Source organism: Leptonychotes weddellii, chromosome 4 (assembly GCF_054177405.1).
Source record: "Leptonychotes weddellii isolate Sample4059 chromosome 4, ASM5417740v2, whole genome shotgun sequence".
In the NCBI taxonomy this organism is placed as follows: domain Eukaryota; kingdom Metazoa; phylum Chordata; class Mammalia; order Carnivora; family Phocidae; genus Leptonychotes; species Leptonychotes weddellii.
In genome coordinates, this window is record NC_138372.1 from 1,146,202 (window position 1) to 1,157,683 (window position 11,482).

General features: G+C 59.5%; 2 protein-coding genes across 5 annotated transcripts in view; one reads left to right on the forward strand and one right to left on the reverse strand.

Annotated features, from left to right (window-relative positions):
- Nucleotides 1–3,431, forward strand: part of RER1 (retention in endoplasmic reticulum sorting receptor 1) — an 11,403-nt gene extending 7,972 nt beyond the window's left edge. For all 3 annotated transcript variants that reach the window (XM_081817324.1, XM_081817323.1, XM_081817325.1), the window contains exons 5-7: nt 723–801; nt 2,014–2,149; nt 2,744–3,431. In XM_081817324.1, coding sequence (XP_081673450.1) covers nt 723–801; nt 2,014–2,149; nt 2,744–2,833 — 305 coding nt within the window. In that variant the 3' untranslated portion in view covers nt 2,834–3,431. The remainder of the gene's footprint in view (nt 1–722; nt 802–2,013; nt 2,150–2,743) is intronic.
- A 224-nt stretch (nt 3,432–3,655) lies between these two features.
- PEX10 (peroxisomal biogenesis factor 10) lies at nt 3,656–10,148 on the reverse strand. 2 transcript variants are annotated; one of them, XM_006732399.3, is made up of 6 exons: nt 9,975–10,142; nt 9,281–9,361; nt 8,394–8,800; nt 6,930–7,105; nt 6,682–6,817; nt 3,656–5,425 (listed from the first exon to the last, which is right to left on the reverse strand). In XM_006732399.3, the coding sequence occupies exons 1-6, from the start codon at nt 10,084–10,086 to the stop codon at nt 5,357–5,359; spliced, it is 981 nt and encodes a 326-aa protein (XP_006732462.1). In that variant the 5' UTR covers nt 10,087–10,142; the 3' UTR covers nt 3,656–5,356. The 2 variants fall into 2 exon arrangements, with proteins under 2 accessions (XP_006732462.1, XP_081673448.1); XM_081817322.1 differs by lacking the exon at nt 3,656–5,425 and adding an exon at nt 5,436–5,717 and having other exon boundaries at nt 9,975–10,148.
- Between the last annotated feature and the right edge of the window lie 1,334 nt (nt 10,149–11,482).

The window sequence follows — 11,482 nt, forward strand, 5'->3', positions numbered from 1 at the left end:
TCAGTGTTGGGGGGTTGCTCAGCCAGGAGGGCTTAGGATGGTGGGGGACTCAGCTGGGGGGCTCAGTGTGTGTGGGCTCAGCATTGGGGGATGCTCAGCCAAGAGGGCACAGCGTTGTGGGGGTTGCTCAGCCAGGGGGGGCTCAGCGTGGGGGGCCTCAGCCAGGAGTGCTCAGCATTGGGGGGGGTGCTCAGCCAGGAGGACTTAGCATGGTGGGGGACTCAGCTGGGAGGTTCTTTGTGGGGGTGCTCAGCATTGGGGGGGCTCTCAGCCAAGAGGGCTCAGCGGGGGGGGGGTGCTCCGCCAGGAGGGCTCAGTGGGGGTGGGGATCAGCGTGGGGGGCAGCTGTTCTGAGTTGGACTTTCAGCAGATGAAGCTTTGTGTGTTTCTCCGCTCCTTTTCCCTAAATGTTCTCATTTTTCCTGCTTGCCTTTGTGTGCTACAGTTGATGTGTGTCTGAAAATTGGTCTGCAGTTTAATTTTATGCAATCATTTAAAAAGCATAGTTCTTTTAAAAAAGAAATTCTATTCTGAATCTTCTAAAGCAATGAATTGATTTCTAAATCATTTGAAGGTTTTTCATGTTATGTCTGGCTAAGTAACATAAATGTGTGTTTCATGCGTTAAGATGCTAGTTCAGAAGCTTTAGGGGAAACTTATAAATGTGATGGGGGCAGGTGGATGAGGCGCCCGCTCCATCTCACTGACATTCTGCCTTTCAGATGATGGCCCCTCATTACCAACCAAACAGAACGAGGAGTTCCGACCCTTTATTCGAAGGCTTCCAGAGTTTAAATTTTGGTGAGTTAATTCCTAAGGGTAGTTGAGAAAGATATTTGTCCTCGGTGTGGCTAATAAGAGTGAGAACAAAGGGTTTTTGTTTTCGTTAGGCAGCAAAGACTTCTGAAAGAAACGAGAGTTTTAGTGTGTGTGTGTGTGTGTGTTTTGAACATTCATCCACAGTGCGAGTTGCTGTCCTTGGCGGGGCGTGAAGGCAGGTCACGGGCCCCTGCAGGAGAGCCCAGTGCCTGGTGGCCCTTGGGAACTGGCCGAAGAGAAGCTGCTTCCGGGGCGGAGGGTCCAGGGTGTGTTCGGACGTGGGCCTCGGGAGGGATGTGTGCCCAGGCCTGTGTGCTGCCCCTCGCACCACACCCCTTCTGGTTGCTGGCACGAGTGGACCACGTTCCCCGCCCTCCTGCTCAGGGTGCCTGCACAGAGGCAGGGCTGGTCCAGCCTTGGGGCAGTCTGCTTTCACTGCAAGTGCTGTGTTGTGGGGTGGGCTTGGATGGGACTTGGCTTGTCCCCCAGGCCCCCTGGAGGTGGTGACATCTGTGTGATGTTGCATGAGGATGCATGTGACAGGTGGACAGGTGACCCCTGCTGTCATGCGTGAAGCATGCATGAAGGGGACCCCCACCACATGAAGGCTGTGACCTCGTCTGTCCTCTATTTGGTGGAGCAAAAACCTGAAGGGAAAAGCTGCCACAGCTTTACTTTGCGTTCTTGGGGCTGTGTGTGGGATGTGGCAGGCACTCTGCAAGTCTGCCGGCTGGGCGGGAAGGGCTGGAGTGAGGGCACTGCTGGGGAGGGAGCAGAAGGCAGGCAAGACGGCCCTGCACGTCCCCCGAGGAAGTTGGCCTTTGTCCCGTAGGAAGGAGCATTTTCAGTAGCCATGAGTCCGGTGGGCTGGGCCCTGAGCTGGAGGGAGCTGCCTGGGTGCCGCCAGGATCTCCTCAGCGATGCACAGCCCAGGGGAGGGGCCTGCCAGGTGGCAGACGAGAGACGCCCACGTTGGCCTGAGCAGTCGCACCTCTTTGCTGAATGTTTCACACTCTGTAATTCTGGAAGGAAACTGGGGCCTTTCAAGGGACTGAGGGAATGCCGTGTTTGTAGTTACATGCTGTGCACTCTGTAGGAAACACACACCGCGCCCCTACTGCCCCAAGTAGGGATGCTGCCGTGGCCCCAGGTGGCGGGGCAGCTGGTGGCACTGACCTCCTCCCCTGCTTTAAGGCATGCGGCGACCAAGGGCATCCTCGTGGCCATGGCCTGCACCTTCTTTGAGGCTTTCAATGTCCCGGTGTTCTGGCCCATCCTGGTGATGTACTTCATCATGCTTTTCTGTATCACCATGAAGAGGCAAATAAAGGTGAGTGCGGGTAGGCACCGCTGCCCTGGGAGGTGCTGAGAGCCCCGCTTGGGTCTTGTTTGTCTGTACTTGGAGCATCCCGAAGCTCTGTGCAACAGGGACACGGCACAGTCCCTTTCCGCCAACACATACCTGTCCCAACAGTGCAGCTCTCGGGCACACAAACCGCTCCCCGGGGGCCTGGTGGGAGAGCCCTCGGGTCTGCCGTGCTGTCCTCACTGGCATGTCCTGGGGGCACAGAGCCCAGGGCCCACCGGCCAGTCACTGTGTGTTATGCCAACATTACCCTCAAACAGCCCCCAGAGCAGCTTTATCCCCACTCCTCTGGGTATATCATAGGGGTCCCCAGCCGAGCCCTAGCCCTTCCTGCATGCAAGGGGTCAGGAAACCTTTCCTAGACCCTCGGGATTTCCAGCGAGCTCGGCCAGCTCAGTGGGCTCTGGAGGGTTCTGCTGTGTCACTGGTGGGGAGGGGACTAGAAGCTTATTGGAACCCTGGTTTCCTTGCCCTGTGTGCAGAGAAGATCAGGATTCAGATTTGGAGAAAACATAGTTCATCGTGAAGCCACTCTAAAACGAGTCTGTTTGTCCCCAGCACATGATAAAGTACCGGTACATCCCGTTCACGCACGGCAAGAGGACGTACAAGGGGAAGGAGGACGCAGGCAAGACGTTTGCGAGCTAGGTGCTCGGCCGGACCCACCACAGAGTCTGAGGACGGTTCTGAGCCATTGTAACAATGCCTTCTTCCTTCACATAAAGTAGTTGATTTCGAGGGAGTCGAATTTTCTTTTTAAAAAGGAGCTTCAATGATTTGTAACTGAAATATCAGGTTCTTGAAGAAACTGACATTTAAACCAAATTGCATTGATTTATTTTTCAGTGACATTCAAGTGTTCAAATGGACAGAATTCTAGTAAACTGCTGCCTGGGCGGACAGCCGGGTTGGGGGCGCGGGGAGGGGCGGGCGGTCTCTGTTGCTGGGCGGCCGTGGAACAGACCTACACGGAAGGAGCCGGGTTGTGCCCCAGCTGCCCCCACCCTGGACGCCCGTGGCCACATCACCCAGCTGGAGGATGATGCTAACCTGATTCCTGCGCGTTGGAAGAACATTTGAAAGGTGATTTCCAAGTAACTCTGGGGTTCTAATGCCAGTTTCCCACTTCCATCTCACCAGAGATGTTTAAAGTTGGTGTCTTATCATAATGACTCAAAACTTTGTTCTTAATTACCATGATTGCTTTTGAGGGCCTGGAATTATAAATATATATATTATATTTTAATTGTTTGGAATTATTTTGACACATTTGATACCTAAAGAGTTGTTTTTGATTAATTTGAAGTTGTTCTCATGCAGTGGCCCCTTTACAGAAACAATGGGCAAGGGCAGACCAGTTTGTGGGTTTTCACACACGGCTTCTCACTTTCTATGGGAAAACAGAACTCTGACCCACATGTCAACTTTTTTGATGTGATAAAAACAAATACTCGTAAACATTTTACTAAGTGACTTTTTAATTCCAACTTTATTAAAGACAGTGTCCCCTTTCTTGTGGAGTCTTTATCTGAAACACGACAGCTTGCTGCCCGTGAGCAAGCACTGAGCTGGGCCGGTCACTGGGGCACTGGTGCTGAGGGGCAGGCCCAGGGCGTCCTCCTGGTCTCAGGCACTGCAGACTTGTAGCTCTCTGCAGGTTCCCGTCTGTCTTAAGGCTTTAGGCACTGAATGTGCTTATTGTCTGGCTTTTTTGGGCCAATTTTTACAGATAACTGAAGTTGAGCTCCTCTTGCTTTTAAGAGGCCATACGAAGACCTCTTACATACCTGATCCTGTATTTTAATCTCAGTACTTAAATGATATTCTGGATCAGTATCTTTGATACAATATTGTGGCATGTGAGATGTTGAAACCCTGGACACTTTTATTTTTCATACCGTTTTCCTGGTAAATGCTCAGGCCTAAAATGTGATGGGAAATGGTCTGCGCTTGGTCAGGGTATACATAAAGGGCCTCAGGAAGCGTGGGGCCCCTCTCTCAGGGCTCCTCAGTCTGGCCTGTGGTCACGGTGACCTGTCTCAGTTGGCCGGCCTGTAGTAACCGAGGAGTGGGGAGCGATGCATTCCTGGACGACTCTGTCCGCTCAGCTCCTGGAATGGTCTGCATAGGCCTCAGCCAGAAGCCTGGGCCACAGCCTCGCACAGGGGGCGGGACATCCTGACCACAGGTTCTTGCCCTTTATGAAACGTGATCTTCAGTTCACCCTCACAGCCTTCTTAACATACCTACGCTCCTGTGGAGTCCGTTTCTTAAGAGAGCTTATGGCAAAGTCCAGTCTCCGGCACAAGTTAAATACTTTTAAAGACCTGAAAGTAACAAAAAGGTGACAGGAAGTAGGCTGGACACAGTGGTGACCTGGTGTGAGCAGCCAGCCTGCCCAGGCCTCGGGAGCTGAGCTCTGAGAGGCAGCTATGGGATAGGTGTTCAGAAAGTGGAGAACCGTGCTCTACACCGTGGAGCTCTGAGCAGACCCCAGCAAAATGCAGACTTCCGTTTTCTAAAATGGGAAACAAACTGCAACATGTATTAAAAGGTATGAGCCACGCATCTCAGGTGGAGATACAGCTCCTTGGGAGTCTTTGTACTCCTGTGAACAGATGTGGCCGAGCGACCAGAAGCCTGCCTCTGATGAGGGCAAGGTTTCCAGGTCGTTGGGGCGGGCGGATTGGCCAGTGGGTAAGCCCTGCTGTCCGCTGTTCCCCACACTTGCCTATTCAGGCCAAACCCCGACTGTGTGCCTGATACAGACTCATTTTCTCATCATGTGAATGGCTGGTCCCATTTCCGAAGCTAACTTTCACCTGTATGGTTTGGGGACGGGATGAAAGCAACCTGGTCCAACAGAGTCCGGCTCCTGAAGAAGTGACCCAGATGCACCACAGTGGGGGTGTGGTGCGGCCCCCCGGCAGGCTCGGCTCCAGCTGCTGCTTGCCCTCTGTGCTGTGGGCCCACACTCAGCCCTGAGGCCTCGGACCTGCCATCGTGCAGGCAGATCCAGCCTCTCCCCGAGCTGCTGGCGTAGTTTATGTGACAGGAAATGAAATCTCAGAATTTAATGATTTCTGTGCAAGTAAAGTTAACCTTGAGAACAGATCGAGTTTCTCTCCTGATACCAAGGAGGAGTCCTGGGGTCCTCTGTCCTCAGTCAGGTTAGCGATAGTGCCGCAGGTAGACGAGCTTCTGGGGAGGGAACTTCTCCCTGCAGAGAGGGCACTCCGTCTGCGAAGGGGAGGAGGAGGGGCATGTAGGCTGTGGCCAGCACAGCCCCCGCCACAGGCCCTCCCACACCGGCATCTGCAGTAACCCGTGGGACGTGCACACGTGTCTATTAACTTCGAATGGAGACCATTTCCCAAAAGCACTTTTTTCAGAAGTCACAAACCTGAAGGGAAGGCCTTAACCCTGGGGTAGTGGGGGAGTGGAGCCGGGAGCAGTGACCAGGCCAAGGAGGCAGCTTGTCTGTCCGTGTGGTGACGGGGCTGGCGACGGGCGCTCGTGGCCGCTATGTTGGCTTGTGTTGAGAGGAGGGTTGTGTTGAGAGGAGCACATGGGGCCCTGTCCGGCTCAGTCCCAGTGGCCCCGCCCCTAGGGGCCGGTCGGATTCTCTCTTGTCCCCAGGAAGGTCTGCTGGTCTCCCACTAGGTGTTCCTGCCTGGGGCTAGCCGCTTACAGGAGGCGGCACCTGTGTTCTTGAGGGAATCCCTCAGAATGGGGAGCAGGGGCCCCAAAGTGGAGGCTGTGTGCCAATCCAGTGGGACCCACATGGTGCAGACATTTCACAGGTGCTGATTCTAAGTCAGCTGCAGCCAGGCTCTGAGGCCACGGCCACTGTGGACCCCGGACACAGGCTCTGAGGAATGCCCCTTGACCAACCGCTGGAGGTGAATGTCGTCAAGTAAGAAAGAGGACGGGGCGTTTAAACTGTGAGGCACACATCCCGCCCTTGTTTACCTACCTCACCTGTGCGGCCCTCCCCACCCTCCGCCCTGAGAAGGCTGGATTTGGGCTGAGCCTGGGTGGCAGGGCTGGTGGGGGCCCAGGAACCCCGGCCCTCCCTGGAGTCCGCGTGGAGGACCCGGCCTCCACCCGAGGTCTCAAAAGGCTGGAGTAGGTGACTCTGCATCCTGAGGGCTGCCATCTGTCTAGCTGGAGAGGGCCGTGTGTGTGCAGGCGAGCCGGGCTTCCAAGCAGCGGCAGGGTCGGGGGGAGACTCTAGGAATGGAACCTTAGGGCCGGGCTGCTGTCCCCACCTCCCAGCAAGGCCTCGGGATGCACAACTCTAGCACCCTGACTCCAGGTATGTCCCGTAAACGGCTCACCTGGGAGCTTTAGAAAGAGGCCTGCCTTCCCATCCCCTCCTAGGACGTGTCTGGGCCAGGCTTCCTGATGCCTGGACAGCCGCCTGGGCTGGCCTGTGCACGTGCTCCTGGAGCCTGTGCTCCCGAATCACAGCTGCTGACCCTGGGCGCACCCACCTTGGTGTCGCACCACTGGGTGATGCACTCCCAGCAGAAGAGGTGGCCGCAGGGCGTGGCTGTGGAGTGTCTGCGTTCCTCCAGGCACAGCGTACACGTGGGGTTTCTGGAAACGGCTTTCTCTTCCACGTGGCTCCTGGAGGTGGGGCAGGGAGACCCAAAATTTACCTCAGGAGTCCTGGCAATGCCTGCTCAGCCCCCACCCCTGCCCCGAGCTAGGGCCCCACACCCTCCCGCCGTCCCCACACCTGTGCTGAGACAGGCCGCGGTGCAGCTTCCACTCCCGCCGGGCGCGCTGCCGCTGCCCGAAGCCGTGCAGCTGCAGGCCCACGGACAGCGCCAGGTGTAGTAGGGACGCGAGCCCCAGCAGCCTGTAGCTGTCTCGAGCCCTCAGGTCCTCTGTAGCTGGGCAGCGGACGCGAAGCTGTCAAGGACCCCAAGGGACAGTCACACGATCGGCTGGCGCAACGCGCTGAGCAGCCTGGGCACCAGGCCACCCCCTGGCGGTAGAGTGCCCCATCGACTGACGCCAAAACCTGCCCTCCTGGCACAAGGTGGGGGGACAGAGAGTGATCATGGGGCCTCTTTGCTGAGTGAGGAGGGCAGGAGCACCCTGTAAGGTCTGAGCACCAAGTGGGGGCCGCTGCTGGACAGCTCGGGGCCTCACTTCCAAAGGGACTGAGTGAGTGCTGAGTGAGGGCAAGGAAGACTGCCCAGACTCCCAGTCTGCAGTCCCTCTGGTTGCAGGCGAGGATTTGGGGGGTGGGGAGGTACACTGGGGGACTCACATCTCAGAAAAGGTACCGGCAAAGAACCCGGAGAAAAACAGCACAGCGGGGGGGGGGGGGTCGGAGGAAAAGCCCCCCAGGCAGATGCCGTTAACCAGCTTTTCTATCACACGAACAGAGAAGCTCCCGGCTTTTAGCAGGACGCCTGGCTCCCCCCTTGACTCAAGACCACCCAGATGACTGCAGCCAGCGATGTGCCTGACGTCAAGGGAAAGTCCGCTGCCCTCCATTCTGGTCTCCCTCCCTTCAGCTGGGAGCCCCCCAGCCAGGCCCCATGTGCCCATGCAGACAAGGCCGCTAGAGAGCAAAAGCCCTCTGTCTGGGTTGAGGCTGTTTTTCCGGCCCTTTGCCACAGCAGCTCAGCACACACCCTGGCTTACGCCGGGGCCGTCAGCTCTCATGAGCGTGCACGCTGAGGGCTGAGGCTGGAGAGGGAGAGGCAGGTGCTCAGGACAGTGCTGCCAAGTGAGGCGAGAAAGCGGGTGACCCTCTGGTGATCAGGGGCCTGAGTTGAGACTTTCTGGGTGAATCTGGAAGCAAAGGCACCAGGTGAGAAACAGGATGAAAAGTGGGACTGCTTGGCAGGCTCAGTCCAGGGAAGGTCCTGGCAGTGACAGGAGGCATCGCTACACCTGACCCTCGGGCAGGGCAGCTGGGAAGGAGCTGGCGTGGGGCCCGGGGGCCTGGAGCCTCGGCGGCTTCTCAGAGTCAACAGCAGGGGGGCGTGCAAGTGCTGGCTGCAGGGAGGCAGGCGTGCCTTACCCTCAGCGTTGACTTTCTAAGGTCTTTTAGCAAATGTGATGCAATAAAACCCCTGTTTTTCAGTAGAGGATCTTGGCTCCAGCCCTGTGACCCTGCTAGCTGCCAGAAGCTGAACACACAGCAGCCAGAGTCCAGCGAGTTGGGACAGCACCAGCGACTTACGTAAGTGACTCCTGTGAGCCTCTTGGCCAAGTGGTAGAAGGCGCCATGGATGTAGAACCAGGCAACGTGGAGCCGCTGGAGGCAGCCGAGGCCCTGCCTGAGCACCGACACCGCCCGCAGGAGCGTCCTCTTCTGCTGCTCTGTCAGGGTGGCCACGTGCTGGCGCACCCAGGGCCTCGATCCCGACCGGCCACGCCCGCCCGGTGCCAGGCTGCCCTGCGAGGGCCTGGCGCCATTGGCATGAGCCTGCAGCTCGAGCTCCAGGTGCAGCAGGGCCTTGTCCAGCAGGTAGGGCAGGATGGTGTGCAGTACCAGCAGCACGCCACGGCGCGGCCTTGAGGGCACTCTGCTCCGGGATGGGTCCACCTGGATGACGCCAACATACTCCTCCCCGAGGGTCTGGTAGCCTGCCGGGTGAGGGCGTGGGGGTGACCCTCATGAGAAACTGAGGCAGGGGCCTGCCATCCTTTTCTTTCTCCTCGAACTAGATTTTGCTTTCAGGTCCCTGCCTTTCCTCCGGAGAATGACGCTCCGCTGGAGCCCCGCTGACCTTGCCCTGTGGCAGGGCTTAGTGCTGGGACCCCCGCTGAACCACAGAACTCACCCACAGAGATCCAATGGCACTCTGGGCAGAGTTGAGGACAAAGGTTCCCAGGAACACAAAAAGGAAGAGAGGAGGGCACAGATGTGACCCTGGGAGTTTCAGAGGCTCCAGCTGGGGCTCAGGGCCTGGCCTCTCCTCCTCCCTGCCTGAGACTGCGTCTGGGCCAGCTCCAGGGACACGGGGCAGCACCTCCAGGAGCGTCTCACTCTGCTGGCAGCACCCCCACCCCCAGGCTTGGTGTGTCGTGGGCCCCCTGGTCTCAAGGTCCCACCAGGACTGCTACCTGCAAATGTGGTGAGGCCAAAGTAGGCCACATCCGACAGCAGCTCGACCTCTCTCCTGCACTCCAGCCACCTCTTTGCACCTGAGAGAAGAGGGCGCAGGGGGCGCGGTGGTAAGGGTCCAATCCTTCCTTGGCTCCTCCTGCTGGCCAAGGTCCAGCCACCCCTCCACCAGGCTGAGACCGTCCCAAACCACACTCTTCTCTCGGTCCTGGCCTCCGTGCTGCTCCAGGTCTCCCGCCTCCTGGGACAGTCTCCGGAGAACCTCCCCACCTGCAGCCATGCCCCCTGCAGGGCCCGCCAGGGTAACTAGACCCCGGAAGGGCCACAGGGCAGGGAGGGTAGGACGGTGACTAAGTACTCAAGCCGAGACTGCCGTCCGGCATCAAACCCGCCCCCTCCTAGCTGGTTGTGTCCTCAGGCAAGTTAAATGCGTCTACGGAACCCGAGTTCCCTCCGTAAAACGAGGTACACCAACGGAGTCCTACCTGGGAGCGTTTTGAGAACTAAACAGGCAGTGTTTGTGAAGCACCGAGGACGCTACTTGGCACAAAAGAAGTCGAGGTGTAACGTAACCACAAGCCGTTTCTCCCGCTCACACCTCCGCGCCGCTCAGCGCCCCCAGCCCCGCGGTCCCCGCCCGCCGCCCGGACGCACGCTGGGGTCCCCTCTCCCCCGCTGCAGGCCCGGGCTCACCCGCCAAGCTGTGCAGGGCGCCGCCCGCCGCGCTCCGCAGCCCACCGCGGTAGTAGTCGTCCTTCTGCGCCGCGCGAACCACCTCCGCGGGACCGGCGGCTGCGGGCGCCATGTCTGCGGCTCGCTGGGGCCGGGGAACCACCTGGCCACGCCCACGCAGGCGGCGCCTGATGACGCCGGCGTGCGGCTCACACCTTGTGCGTCCTAGCGCGGGGGCGGGGCTGACGGGTGCCCACGCGGGGCGGAGCTGTGCAGGCGTTGAGGGGGCGACGTGAACGCGGGCAGGGCCGGGGTCCGGGGGCGGGGCCGGGGCGGGTCCGCGAGCGCCCGGGGGCGGGGCCGGGCCTCGGGGGTGCGGGAGCGGGCCGGGCCCGATTCTGGGCGGGCGGGACGTGATGGGGTTTCCGGCTCCGAAAGCTGATGTGGCGGGTTCGCTGTGAGCAGGGATCGGGGATCCACGGTGACGACGATAAGACAGGCGCCGCTCCTCATCCAGGGGGCCGCCCGGCGCGGGGCTCCGCAAGTCCCGACCTTGACCGCTCGTAGCCGCCCTGCTCACAGAGGAGGGGCCAAGGGAGGCCACACAGCCGAGGGCGAGCGCTGGGAGAGCCCAGTGACCAGCCACAGGCCACAGCTGGACTTGAGCTGCGTGGGGGGTGGGGGGGCAGGGGACAGGGAGGTGGGAGGAGGGGTGGGGGCCCGCTGCGCATCTATGCCCCGCCTGCTGCCTGGCCGAGGGAGGGCGGGGGTGACCCAGACCGACCTGAGTGGCACCAGGCCTGGCTGGCTGGGGAGGAGAAGCCCCTTGTCCTTTCGGTACTACAGGGCCGCGGAGCCCCTGAGCCTGCGCGGACCTCGCCCAGGAGGGCGTATAGGGCGGGGCAGGCTGCAGCGCCGGGCCTCACCGCTACTCTCCTCCGCGGGAACCCAGCCCACTGACAAGCAGCCAGGCTGTGGCGTGGCTGTGGAGACTGGCCCGGAGCTGATCGGCCGGTCCCCGGGCTGTGGGCGGGCCCCTCTTAGAGGGGCTGCACAGCCTGGCTGGATCCCGTGGTCCCTCCTGCTACTGGAGCCCCCTTGCCCTTTTGGAGCCAACCCCCGCCCCTGCCCCTGTTTCCTGGAGACAGAGGCTGCCTGAAGCTTCAGTGGGCAGCCCAGGGTAGACCCTTCAGCGGGAGAGGGGGGGCAGGGGGAAGACCCTGAGGCCTTCACAAATTTCTGACCAACTGCGTCTACCAGTCTGAAACGCTCAGCTCCTTCCTGGTCCCAAAGACGCCCTGGCCCATGGGTTTGCACAGACAGACTCTGTGTCCACCAGCACCCAGCTGGCTTTGGTGGAGGTTTCCTTCCCTCACTGGCTGGTCCCACCCACCAGTGGGTCCTGCTCAGGATTGCCCCTTCCAGGCAGCTCTCCTGCTCAGCCTCACGCCCGGGCAGGGCAAGGCCCGAAACGATGTGACCAAGTGTGTGTTGTTCTGGGCAGGTGGGACCTGGGTCCACCCGGTTTC